General features: G+C 40.1%; 1 protein-coding gene across 1 annotated transcript; it reads left to right on the top strand.

Annotated features, from left to right (window-relative positions):
- The first annotated feature begins 13,140 nt into the window (after positions 1 to 13,140).
- On the top strand, positions 13,141 to 13,953 carry LOC121367266 (kelch-like protein 5). The gene has a single exon (XM_041491379.1). The coding sequence runs from the start codon at positions 13,141 to 13,143 to the stop codon at positions 13,951 to 13,953; it is 813 nt and encodes a 270-aa protein (XP_041347313.1).
- The last annotated feature ends 343 nt before the right edge of the window (positions 13,954 to 14,296 follow it).

The following is a 14,296-nucleotide window of genomic DNA, read 5'->3' as shown; positions in this document are numbered from 1 at the left end:
CGTGGAATGCATTCACTAATGTGGTGCAGAATTTTCTTGGGAACAAGAAAGATGACAACTACCAAGAGATTGTGGAGGAAGTGCTCCTTAGTTTGCAAACATTGGGGTGCAGAATCAGCATCAAGGTGCACTACCTGCATAGTCACTTGAGCGAGTTTCCAGATAACCTTGGAGATGTAAGCGACGAACAGGGCGAACGGTTCCATCAAGACCTTAAAGTGATGGAAGAACGATATCAAGGTCGTTGGGACTCACATATGATGGCAGATTACTGCTGGAGTTTGATGAGGGATGTCCCAGATGCTGTTCATAAAAGAACGTCCACAAAGAGGAAGTTTACTATGTTGTAATACGATTACACCTGTGCCTTTCAATGACCGGATATGGATACTTGCTGCATTTTTAATGTTGTGAAAAGTCTCAAAACTCATGTGTATGAATATGTGAGAAAATGATGTGCAATAAATGACTAAATCTTGTACTTGAATTAGGTACCTTTTACTGTGAACATTTCTGCATCTATCAATCCTTTAATGCAACATAATTTAAAAATCTGATGTGATAGGCAAAAACTAATGACAGATTTGGATTCAACACACAAAAGTTAGCTAGAATCCGTTGGAATACCTTATGCAAGAAAAACTGTGTTGACCAGTAAATTATTTGATGTATCAGGAAAAGTGTAGCGGGTTTCCTCTGGTGACTACCAGTCAGAAATAACAAATGTTTAACATCCAATAGCCTATGATTACTTAATCAATGTTCTCTAGTGGTGTCGTTAAACAAAGCAAACTTCATAAATTAAGGTGTTTGATCAATACCAACTTAAACTGTTTTAAATTTCATGTTTAGACAAATACAGGCCCTGGCTTTCTGTAAAATTGAAGTTAATGTTTTTGCTACTGAAAATCAGTTTTTAAAATTTAATTTAATTTAATTTCAGTACCGGCTTACAATGGAGGACGTTCAAACTTTTGCAGAACATTCATCAAGAGATGATCAACGGTTCGTTCAGTGATATACAGGTGATTTGTAATGGCGAGACAACAACCAGAAGTCGGCTCGTTCTGGCAGCGTTGTCACCTTACTTCGGGCGATGCTTACATCAGGCATGACAGAGAGTCGGACGGGCGTCCTCAAACTTGTCTCTGTGTCTCTGTCAGTGTATCGGGACATTCTCAAAATGTAAAATTAATCTTATAAACGAGGACAACTGCATGTATATTTTAGACGCTGCCGAGGTGATGCAACTTGATCATACAAAAAAATCTCTGTAACATCTACCTGAACCAATGGCTCGACCTAACTCATCATAATTGTCTAAATTTGTGGAGAACCCTGAAACTCTATAATACATTTGATTTGTCCAAACGGGCGCTTTCGTGTTTTACTGATAAGTTGACTGATTTTCTTAAAACGGAAAATGTTGTTCATCTGTCAAAGGCAGAACGTTTTGAAATGATTTCCAAAGATAACTTGAAATGTAAAGAAGATGACATTCTGAAAGTCGTCCTGAAGTGGATCGAACATAACAACCCGGAACAGGAAGACGTCCGGAGTAGTTTTGAAAATATGCGACTGGATATTGTTGATCGACAGTTTCGTGCTAATGAGGTAGCGTTTTCAAAGATCCTTCTTGAGAATAGCGCTGTGAGTAAAATGATAGAACTGGTTTTATGTTCAGCCCGGCCACAACTTACGACAACAAGGTTTGTTGCCAACCGACCTGATGTCTTCTATGTCTTCGTACTACACCACACCGACAAGTTACGTCACGTCGGAAGAGAAGTGGGAAGACGTCCCGCCAGCCCCGGTAGATCATGGAGCGTGGTATTCAGCAGCGAGTTTTGAAGACAGCATCTACATCACTGGTGGTTATATACAAGGTAAATGTACACTGGTGTATGACATCGTTAGAAAAGTGTGGAACGTAGGTCCAGATCTCAACCATGAACACTATAGTCACTGTTCAGCCACAAGTAGTTATGACGTGTATGTAATAAGCGGTGGGCTTACCAGTACAACGGAAGCAAAGACCGAAAGTGAGGAGCAGTGGCAGGTGGTTGGTGATTTGCGATTGAACAAAGTGTTCGCTTTTCCTGTTACAGTTGGTGAGAACATCCTCGTTATGGGAAGAAAAGTAAACTACATCCCGTCAGATCTCATCCAGTGTTTTAACACTGCGCTGTCACCAAGCTGGATACAAAGTTGCCCTGTAGCTCCTATTCACTAAGAGGATCGGTTCACCACCCAGATGTATATCTGTTGGACTATCGTGACAACGTGATGCACATCCAAGTCACTGACAGAAATGGAGAAATCCAGATTGAGAATAAACTAACAGCTAAGTGGGTATCATTTGGTAGTTATTTTGGTATCGTTCACCGACATGGAAAACTGTTGCGTTTTAGTAAAGATGGAATCGTGAAATTCAACCTGGCTGAACGGATAGAAGAAAAGAGTACATTCCCAAAACCATCTAGAAGAGGTGACGTGTACGACGTCCTGATAATTTAACAAGGCTGGCATTCATAAACAAATATTTTCGATAACACGGAAACGGGGACGAACTATAATTCACAGGATGAATCTTTAGCATGTATGTGGTATGTGCTATCCTGCCTATGTGATGGCACATACAAAATGTTGCTGCTAATGGAACAATGTAGCGGGTTTCCTTTGTAAGATTATATGTCAAATTTACCAAATGTTTCACATGCAATAACCAATCATTAATTCATCAGTGTGTGCTAGTGAAAGAAAGAAGTGTTTTATTAACGACGCTCTCAACACATTTTATTTACGGTTATATGGCGTCAGACATATGGTTAAGGACCACACAGATTTTGAGAGGAAACCCGCTGTCGCCACTACATGGGCTACTCTTCCGATTAGCAGCAAGGGATCTTTTATTTGCGCTTCCCACAGGCAGGATAGCACAAACCATGGACTTTGTTGAACCAGTTATGGATCACTGGTCGGTGCAAGTGGTTTACACCTACCCATTGAGCCTTGCGGAGCACTCATTCAGGGTTTGGAGTCGGTATCTGGATTAAAAATCCCATGCCTCGACTGGGATCCGAACCCAGTACCTACCAGCCTGTAGACCGATGGCCTGCCACGACGCCACCGAGGCCGGTGTGTGCTAGTGGTGTCGTTAAACAAAACACTAAATTTTATAACACACGGTAATGATTGTTCATTAGTCTCTTTTATTTTATTGTTTTTATTTTATTTTTTTATTATTCAGACAATAATTTTTATACGCCCATCTATGGGTCGTATTATGGTACAACATTGTCCATCCGTCCGTACGTCCGTCAATACGTCCGTCTATTAACTTGTTCTTGTCCGGACCATATCTTGCATACAGATGACCTACTATTCACGGTCTCCTGCACATAACAGTAAATCACTGTTCGGGCCATATCATGCATACAGATGCATACAGGACCATTAAACCTCACATGTAGGAACAACTTGGGATGGCGGTGTGTCGCGTACTATTACTAGGTCAATGCTATTTATTTTTCACGGTCTACTGCACATAACAGTAAATCCTTGTGACATCATGTCTTGCATACGGGACCATAAAACCACATGTAGAAACAACTTGGGATGGTGTTTGATCCAAAACAATCTTTTCATCCATCCCATTGCAAATATTTCACGTAAGTAGAATTGAATCATACCCGTACAATATTCATTAATATCTATTCTTTTCCATCAAACTCTTTATTCGTGATGGGCGTATCATGTACCTCGCCAGTACTTTTGTTTGTTTTATTTGAATGTATACTAATCAGATTGTGGTAGATCGCGTCTTGTAATATGTCGTTCAAAAAACAAACTTCCATCCGATAAAAGAGAACAGACCCGTACCAAATGACTGGATCCAACCAGAACTGAATTTCCATTAAGTGAAAACAATTTAATATTTAAAAAGAACATGGCAATGTCTAGGTCTGGATTCGAACCCATAGCCTTTGCATAATGCATCGTTATTTGCTATACTGACGCGTCTTTGATCGTAACCGCATGCGTTCACCTTAAAGACACACCCCGTTTATTTCAAGACGTGCATGTATTGTTACATAATTAAACGAACATAGTCGATTACTCTATGAAAGTTAAAATTTGTTTTGTTTAACGACACCACTAGAACACATTTATTAATCATATTTTATTGCACGTCAAAACATTTGATAATTCTGACATGTAGTCTTAGAAAAAACCCGCTTATCCATTAGTAGCAAGAGCCCTTTTATTTCCTACAGAGGACAGCACATACCACGGCCTTTGATGTACCAGTCGTGGGGTACTGGTTGGGACGGGAAAACCTAAATCGGTTCTAAAGTCAAATCACACAAGTCAAGCTGCGCTATACCAGTTAAGCTATATCTCGCCCCTTTTGCTATATCAGTTTCACTGAACGTGTCGCTAAAATGAAACGCAAACAATTGAGAACCTATTGGAATGATACGTGCTTTGTATTAATATGCACGACGAGAATGATAAAGCGCTCGCCTGATGTGCAGTCGGTCTGTGATCCATCCCCGTCTGTGGGCCCATTGGACTATTTATCTTTCCAGCCAGTGCTCCACGACTGCTATATCGAAGGCTACCTGTCAGTGGGATGGTGCATATAAAATAGCCTTTCCTACTAATGGAGTGAAAACAATGTAGCGTGTATTCTCTCAAAATTACCAAATGTTTGACATCCAAAAGCCGATGATTAATAAATCAAAGTGCTCTAGCCGTTAAAAATAAAATAAATAATATATGTCTTGCATCATTAAACATATACAGATTTGTGAAATTATGGTTCTCCTTCGCACCTTTTAGCTATTTTGATAACGTACTCGGTGTTCGTTATTAACCGTTGATATTCCGCGCAATGCGTGTTCTTGTCAGGTATGTTAACTAGCTATTTGTCTTGTCCTGTGTGAATAATTATTGTAAACTCTGAGAATATTAAAATAAATCAATATATCCGAATCTGGCTTGTTTATTTATTTATTTAACTATTTATTATTATTAGTTTGGTTATTATTAAAGAAAATTAAGTCAGTAGTTCAAAGCAAGTCTAGAAATCGTTTAAACCTGAACACTGTCCTGTCACAATGCTATGTGTCCTTGGGGGGGGGGGGAGTGTGTGTGTGAAGAAACAGAAAAACATACCATCTAATACTGCCGCATATTTCTTTTCACTCTTACTGTTTTAGCGTTGGGGCACACAGCCAGTTCACCACGACTGTTGTACCAAAGGCCGTGATATGTGCTATCGTGTTTGTGGGACGGTGAATATAAAAGACCCCTTACTATTAATGGAAACAAATGTAGCTGGTTTCCTCTCTAAGCTTGTATGTTAAAATTAACAAATATTTAACATCTGGTAGCCAGTGATTTATAAAGCCATGTGCCCTAGTGGTGTCGTTAAAGAAAAAAAATAAACGAAATGTAATGATAGCTGTTGTAGGGACATAAAGTAGTCTTTGTTAATATGTAAGTGTATTTGATATTTCCTGTCGAAGTATCCGGTACAAAACGTCACACAAGGTCGATGATATTTCAGGCGTCGATTGACACGGATGTGTGAGTGAGAATAATGAATACTATACAAAACACATTTCTATTATTTTTTGTTTAATCGTATAACACCACCGTTCATCCAGTACTATATCCAGGCGCCGATCCGGGGCACGGGAGTGGGTGCGGTGCGAGGGTTTTGTGGCGAGGGACGTTTTTCACCCAAAATACTACTCCATGTTTATTACTAATAATGAAATAAAAACATAATAGCATTTTAAAATAACAAAATAAAATCAATTAAGTTTCACTTATTAATACTTAAGAACGCTCATTTCCAGTACAGTTTTTAAGTATAGGGGAATGTCCGAGTAACTCTCCATTCCTGAAAAATAACGGAGACGATTATTGAAAGTTAACGCACAAGTTTTGAATGCTTTCGCAGTGCAAGTGTATTTGAGCTGCTCTTCATCATCTAGTGTATCAAGGTGCGGATCCTGGGGTGTGTTTGTGTGTGGCTAGCATATACTACTACTACTACTACTACTACTACTACTACTACTACTACTACTACTACTACTACTACTACTACTACTACTACTACTAATAATAATAATAATTATGATAATAGGTAATACTAAAAAAAAAAAATCAATAAAATCCTGTTCAAACACCATGTCGTGGCCAATGCTTAAATGCTTCATCTCTTTAACAACGAACCCCCCCCACCCCCCCCCCCCCCCCCCCACCACCTCTACCCAGCCCCACCCACACATGGTTCGCGCCTTCGATCCTCGTGTTTAACCATCACACAGAAGTGTTCCAGTCTTGATCGGAGTTTGGAGGGGGGACGTAGCCCAGTGGTAAAGCGTTCGCTTGATGCGCGGTCGGTCTAGGATCGATCCCCGTCGGTTGATCCATTGGGCTATTTCTCGCTCCAGCCATTGCTCCACAACTGGTATGTACTATCCTGTCTGTGGGGTGATACCTATAAAGGATCCCTTGCTGCTAATTGAAAGGATTAGTTCATGAAGTGGCGACAGCGGATTTCCTCTATCAATATTTGTGTGGCCCTTAACCATATGTCTGACGCCATAAAACCGTAAACAATATGTGTTGAGTGCGTCGTTAAATAAAACATGTCCTTCCTTGTCCCTAGTTCATATGAACGCACACACTATACATGTAGCGTAGCGGTTCCATAGACTGGTTCTAAAGTTTGTTTTGTTAAAGTCTGCTTTGTTTAATGACACCACTAGAGCACATTGATTTATCAAACATTGACTATAGGATATCAAACATTTGTTAAATTTGACACATAGTTTTGGAGGGAAAACCCGTGGTAATAAGGGATGTTTTACATGCATCATCCTACAGACAGGATAGCACATACCACGGACTTTGATATACCAGTCGTGGTGCACTGGCTGGAATGAGAAATATCCTAATTGGCCCACCGACGGGGATCGATCCCAAACCGGCTACGCATCATGCGAGCGCTTTATCACTTGGCTACCTCCCGCCACTCCACCTGTTCTAACCAAACACCTAGAAACTCCCGAACCTGGACGCCTGTGTCTTTGCCCTCACACCGCACCCACTCCTTTAAAACACGTGGATCCGCCCCTGAATTGTTCACCATGAAACTTGAAGAAAAACACGCACCACTCGATTCGCTCGTTTTGTGATGTTTTGAACAGCTCTGACAACCTAGTGATCGGTATATAGATAGACTAAATATTTAACGAAGTCTCATGATCCAGATACTCAATTAGTGAGTCACTCGTGGCAGCCATTTTGTTGTGTTACCTGTCTTTTGATTGCGGAGATAAGTAAATTATTTTCACCAATCCAGAGTACATTGTTTGTAAATATAATACGTATTAGCTTTAACAAAGCATTGTTTTAATGTTTTGAGTATATAGTTTACACCAGTATTAATTGTGAAACAGTACATTTCGATATTTAAACAACGTCTGTAGTGCCCACAAATGTCACAACGACCACAAATGTCGCAATGCTACTGCCACACATGTCCTAATCGACCACAGATGTCACACGATCGACCACAAATGTCACAAAGGTCTCACCCACAAATGTCACAACGCTGAACGCCACAAATGTCACAACGACAAATGACGCAACTCATCAACCACAAATGTCACAACGACAAATGACGCAACTCATCAACCACAAATGTCACAACGACAAATGAGGCAACTCATCAACCACAAATGTCATAATTTACATTGATGTTTTAAAAATGTTTTCTTGTTTTGTCCTTTTGGGGTTACACCCTTAGCTCAAATATAGAGCCCCTTGCTCGGCAGGATTACAGGATCAGTTCCCACTGTAGCATCCCCTAAAATGTTTCATTATTAGCACCAACTTAGTGGTCTGAAAACTCGATATCAAATCAATATTACACTGTGAAAAAGCATTGTGGAATAAAATGACTCTCGTACCATGTTCAGCACCGTATACGTAATATAAGTGTGAACAAGACTGCCATGTTCGGTCAAACTGCTATAAAGGCCACCTTTATTTAACAACCAGGTATCAATAACGGACACTTCAAGCGCTACATTACGTGTACCAATGCATCTATCTTAATCTGTATATAACGACCACATGCTAATACTTTGTGTAAATTGACTTTGTGTAAGTTTTTTGTTATATAAAGGTTTACCGAAGACCTAGTAAGTTAGAAGAAAATATGTGTCTAATCCATTTGTTAAAGCAATAACATATGTTTCAATCAATCAACTGCTCAATGTATACAGTGTCCTACGAACTGTGATGTCATAATAGAGAAGAGTGGGACGTAGCTCAGCGAAAGAGTGTCCGACTGCTGTTAGAGTGGTGCAAGTGTGAATAATTTTATGGTGTGTAAGGCAATGAGGTTGCAAATGCACACACACACACACACACACACACACACACACACACACACATATATATATATATGTATATATATCTTCACCTATTCACTGTGAAACATTTCTCTGCTGTAATAATGGTACACCATCAAGGTAAATAAATTGAAATACATTGCAAAAAGTTACTAAAATTTATAGAAACGTTTCTCTGTGTTTTACGAGACTACTGAAGTAAATTAATTACTGATCAGCTGCTGTCATATGTCAAACCCGTTGCCGCCATGTTGTCTACTCTTAGTAACAAGGGTTCTTTTATGATAGCACCATTCATACGACAGCACTTAGCACGGTCGTTTGATGCACCAATTATAGATCACTGATTGAAACACATGAAGTAACTAAATGAGTCCAATGAGGAGGATCGATCCGACGACCCACCACACCATAAGCGGACGCTCTTTCGCTGAGCTAGGGAGCGGAACATAAATCAGTGGTAGAGCGTCCACTCATGGTGCGGTGGTTCGTCGGATCAATCCTGCCTGGTGGACCCATAAAGGTATTTCTCGTTCCAGCCAGTGCTCCACAACTGGTATAACAAAGGCCGTGGTATGTTCTATCCTGTCTATGGGATGGTGCATATAAAAAATCCCTTGCTGCTAATCAGAATGGTCATTAACCATATGTCTAACGCCATATAACCGTAAAATAAAATGTGTTGAGTGCGTAGTTAAATAAAACATAAAAAATCTCTCTCTCTCTCTCTCTCTCTCTCTCTCTCTCTCTCTCTCTCTCTCTCTCTCTCTCTCTCTCTCTCTCTCTCGCTGAACTACGTCCCACTATTCTTTATTATGACATCACAATTAGTAGGACACTGTAAGCATTCAGTATTCGATTGATTGAAACATATATTATTGCTTTAACAAATAGATTAGACACATATTTGTTCTAACTTACTAGGTCTTCTGTAAACCTCTATATAACAAAGAACTTACACAAGTCAACTTTATTAGCAGGTGGTCGTTATATGTACAAATTAAAATAGATGCATTGGTACACGTAATGTAGCACTTGAAGTGCCCGTTATTGATGCGTGGTTGTTAAATAAAGGTGGTCTTTATAGTTGTTCACACTAACATTACTTATACGGTGCTGAACCTGGTACGAGAGTCATTTTATTCAACAGTGCCTTTTTACGGTGTAATATTGATTTTATATCGAGTTTTCAGACCACTAAGTTGGTGCTAATAATGAAACATTTATGGGGATGCTACAGTGGGAATAGATCCTGCAATCCTGCCAAGCAAGGGACATTACATTTGAGCTAAGGGCATAACCACAAAAGGAAAACACAATATTTTTTGTTTAAAAAAAAAACATCAATGTAAATTATGACATTTGTGGCGTTCAGCGTTGTGACATTTGTGGTTGATTACCTTTGTGACATTTGTGGTCGATCGTGTGACATTTGTGGCAGTAACATTGCGACATTTGTGGTCGTTATGACACTTGTGGTCGTTGCGACATTTGGGGGACACTACACATGTCGCCGAGTTTGTTCAGCATGTCACGTTTTAAAACGGATCTAAATGTGTTCATGTCTGGTCGAGACAGGTGATAACAAACATGGCGGGTCGTTGTGTCTCGAGTTCTCATATTCTACCCGTTGGTATCGGGCTTCAGCTGTGAGGGTAATGTATAAACGATATGTGGAGTGTGTGTTGGGAGGGGAGAGGGGAGCACAACTTCTGTGGAAAGGGAAAAGTCTCTATTGGGGACGCAAGGCATATTTTAAAATGCATTTATTTGGAGTAGGACAACAACAAAACACGTACATTTTTGTCTTACGCACCCCTACCCCGGTTCCGTATTTTAGACATGTTTATCCTGAAGTGTTTGTTGATACAGACATATACAACACCAAGAAAAGGAATGCTTATTTAACGCCTCATTAACACGTTTTCAGGCGCGGATGCAGAGTGAGGGATCAGGAGTGAAAACCGCGCTCCAGTTAAGAAAGAATGTTCATCTGTTTTCAATATATTTCGGAAAGCTGAAGTTGGTTCGATATTCAACGTTCAACATTCAATACTGAATATTGCTCTGACAGAACAACATTCAACATTCAGAGTTTTTTTCTGAATCATACAACTTTATTCAAAATCTACGATACACATTTAGGTGTATGTCCTACGATAATATGGTGAATCGAGGGTGGCTTAGAGATTTAAAATAATCTAGTGCGGCTCGGAAATAAAGCACAGAGCTCAGTCTCGCCGAACTCTACAAAACAAAATTAATATATAGCAAAATAATCAACAACATACACACACATCTGGAACTAAACATAATTAGTATATGATATGATAAACAGGTGTTAATTAGTGCACATCTAACCCATATATAACAAAAACGGGGTGGTTCAGGGGCAACTTCCCAAATAACGTCCCATCACTAGATATGGTACACAGTGTAAAATCAAGCTACCCACAATTCTGAAACTAAACATAGAATGTTTATCATATGATAAACAAGTGTTCAGCAGTGCACATTCGACCCATATATAACAAACACGGGATGGCTCAGGCGCATCTTTCGAGGTAACGCCCCTGAGCCACCCCATGTGTGTTATATATGGGTTGAATGTGCACTGCTGAATACGTGTTTGTCATATAATAAACATTCTATGTTCAATTTCAGAATTTTGGGTCTAAATTGAATATTGAGGTGATCTCCGAATTTGGGCATTTAATGGGGCGTCACGTCCAGATAGAGTCTTGAGCCACCCTAGACTCTACAAATTACCAAAGAGTATGCACTATAGGATGGAGCTGTAGAATTTCATAAACGTTCTATGCTCGGTTTCAGAGCTGCGTGTCTTCAAACGAGTATGGTGTAGTTATACTGTGTACCATATATATGGGTGGGGCGTTACCTTGAAAGTTGCCCCTGAGCCACCCCGTGTTTGTTATATATGGGTTGAATGCGCACTGCTGAACACTTGTTTATTATATGATATACATTCTATGTTTAGTTTCAGAATTGTGGGTAGCTTGATTTTACACGGTGTACCATATATAGTGATGGGGTGTTACTTGGCAAGTTGCCCCTGAGCCACCCCGTGTTTGTTATATATGGGTTGGATGTGCACTACTGAACACTCGTTTATCATATGACAAGCATTGTATGTTTAGTTTTAAAATCGTGGGTCTAATCTGAATAATGAGCTGTTCTTCGAATTTCGACCTTTAACGGGGCGTCACGTCCAGATAGAGTCTTGAGCCACCCTAGACTCTTCACATTACCAAAGAACGTGCACTACAATATGGACAATGTTGTTCTGTCAGAGCAATATTCAATATTGAATGTTGAACGTTGAATATCGAACCGACTTCCTCTTCCTATATATGTATGGGTGACCATCACACGACCGCACTATCAAGATCGCTCGCCACAGTCCAGACCCCCTTTCATATATTTTATACTATGGCTGTTTTGGCTATTTTAACAATTGTCCGAGGAAGAAAGAGAGGAAACCCGCTATAGGGGTTTCTTATTTTAAAACCAGGAATAAATCATACTATGCCCTTTCCCCTCCCTCGTGCCCTCCCCCTGTTTGAACCTTAATATGTGGTGTCTCGTGTGGTGGACAAGATGCTTATTTTGATCTTCATTTATAGGGAGATTGGGAGTGGAGAATGTACATTTTTGTCCCCCATCCCCTCCGCCGGTTTTGGACATTGAATTTAGTTCAGTTGAGTGCTCGCTTGAGGTGCTTGCGTCACAAGATCGAAGCACCTCGGTGCATCCATTCAACTGATTGTGTTATTCTCGTTCCAACTATTGTACCTCAACTGGTCGAAAGCCGTGGTATGTGATTTCCTGTATATGGCGAAGTGCATATAGACGATAGTTTAATGTATTAGGAAAAGTGTTGCGGGTTTCCTCTGGTGACTACCTGTCAGAATTACAAAATGTTTAACATCCAATTACCATTACTTAATTAATATTTTCTAGTGGCGTATTTAAACAAAACAAACTTCATAACTTAAGGTGTTTGATAAATACCAACATAGTGTTTTACTTTTCACTTTTAGAAAAATACAGGTCCTGGCTATGTACAAGATTCGCTAATGAAAATAATTCATTTCAGTAGCTTTTTACAATGGAGGACGTTCAAACCCAACTTCTGCAGAACATTCATCAAGAGATGATCAACGGTTCGTTCAATGACATACAGGTGATTTGTAGGGATGGGAAAACAACCGGAAGCGGCTCGTTCTGGCGGCGCTTTCGCCGTACTTCCGGGCGATGCTTACATCAGACATGGCAGAGAGTCGGACGGGCGTCCTGGAACTTCCAACTGTGTCTCTGTCTGTGTTTCAGGAAATTCTCAAGATGTATTTCTGCAAGATTAATTTTATAAACGATGACAATTGCATGCATATGTTAGACGCTGCCGAAATGATGCAGCTTGGTCATAATAAACATCTGTGTAACACCTACCTGAACCAAAGTATCGTAATAACTCCTCAAAATTGTTTAAGTTTGTGGAGAACCCTGAAACTCTACAATTTCCTTGATTTGTCCAAACGGGCACTTTCCTGTTTTACTAAAAAACTTGGTTGACTTTGTTAAAACGGAAAATGTTATCCAGCTGTCAAAGGCAGAACTTTTTGAAATAATTTCCAAAGATGACTTAACCTGTAAAGAAGATGACATTCTGAAAGTCGCCATGAACTGGATTGAACATAATAATCCGGAACGGGAGGACGTCCAGAGTATTTTTGAAAATGTGCGACTGGATAGTGTTGACCGACAATTTCTTGTTAATGAGGTAGCATTTTCAAAGATCGTTCTTGAGAATAGCGCTGTGAGGGAAAAGGTACAAAAAGTGTTATGTTCGTACGATCCACGACTGCCAACTACAAGCAGGTCACTTGCTAAAATACGTGATGTCTTCGTACTACACCACACCGGCAAGTTACTGCTGTTGTCTTGTTTCACGTCACAAGAGAAGTGGGAAGACGTCTCGCCAGCCCCAACAGAGCCGGGAGATTTTTATTCAGCAGCGAGTTTGGATGACAAGATCTACATCACTGGTGGTAAGCAACAACCGAAATGTACACTGGTGTATGACACCATTAGAAAAGTGTGGAACGTAGGTCCAGATCTCAACCATGTACATGATGGTCACTGTACAGCCTCAGCTAGTTCTAAAGTGTATGTAATAAGCGGTCGTGATACCAGTACAATAGAAGAGAAGAGGGAGAGTGAGGCGCACTGGAAGGTGGTTGGTAATTTGAGATTGAACAGAGCGCGTGCTTTTCCTGTTACAGTTGGTGAGAACATCCTCGTTATGGGAGGACAAGTACACTACCGCTGGTCAGAGCTCATCCAGTGTTTTAACACTAGAACCCGCGCTGTCACCAAGCTGGATACAGAGTTGCCTTATAACTCCAGCACACTAAGAGGATATGTTCACCTCCCAGATGTATATGTGATGGACAATCGTGGCATTGTGATGCACATTCAAGTCACTAACTGAAACGGAAAAATACAGATTGAGAATAAACTAATATCTGAGTGGAAATCATTTGGTATTTACTTTGGTATCGTTCACCGACATGGAAACCTGCTGCGTTTTACAGAAGACGGAATCAGTACATTCAACCTGGCTGAAGGGAAAGAAGAAGAGTGTACATTCCCAAAACTACCTAGAAGTGGCGACGTGTACGACGTCGTGACAATTTGACGCGGGATACACTACAAGGCTACGTCATTAATCACAGTGTTACTGGCCTTTTTATTCACAGACAAGAACACAGTTTATTTGTATGTATAATAATGGGATTGTGGTAGATCGCGTTTTGTAATATGTTTTTTCATTA

The sequence above is a fragment of the Gigantopelta aegis genome, unplaced genomic scaffold (assembly GCF_016097555.1).
Source record: "Gigantopelta aegis isolate Gae_Host unplaced genomic scaffold, Gae_host_genome scaffold76, whole genome shotgun sequence".
NCBI lineage: Eukaryota > Metazoa > Mollusca > Gastropoda > Neomphalida > Peltospiridae > Gigantopelta > Gigantopelta aegis.
This window is presented reverse-complemented; position numbering and strand designations above follow the sequence as displayed.

What these genes read in the sequence shown, in the direction of transcription:
- LOC121367266 (XM_041491379.1), top strand. Translation starts at nt 13,141, where the DNA reads ATGAACTGGATTGAACATAATAATCCGGAACGGGAGGACGTCCAGAGT.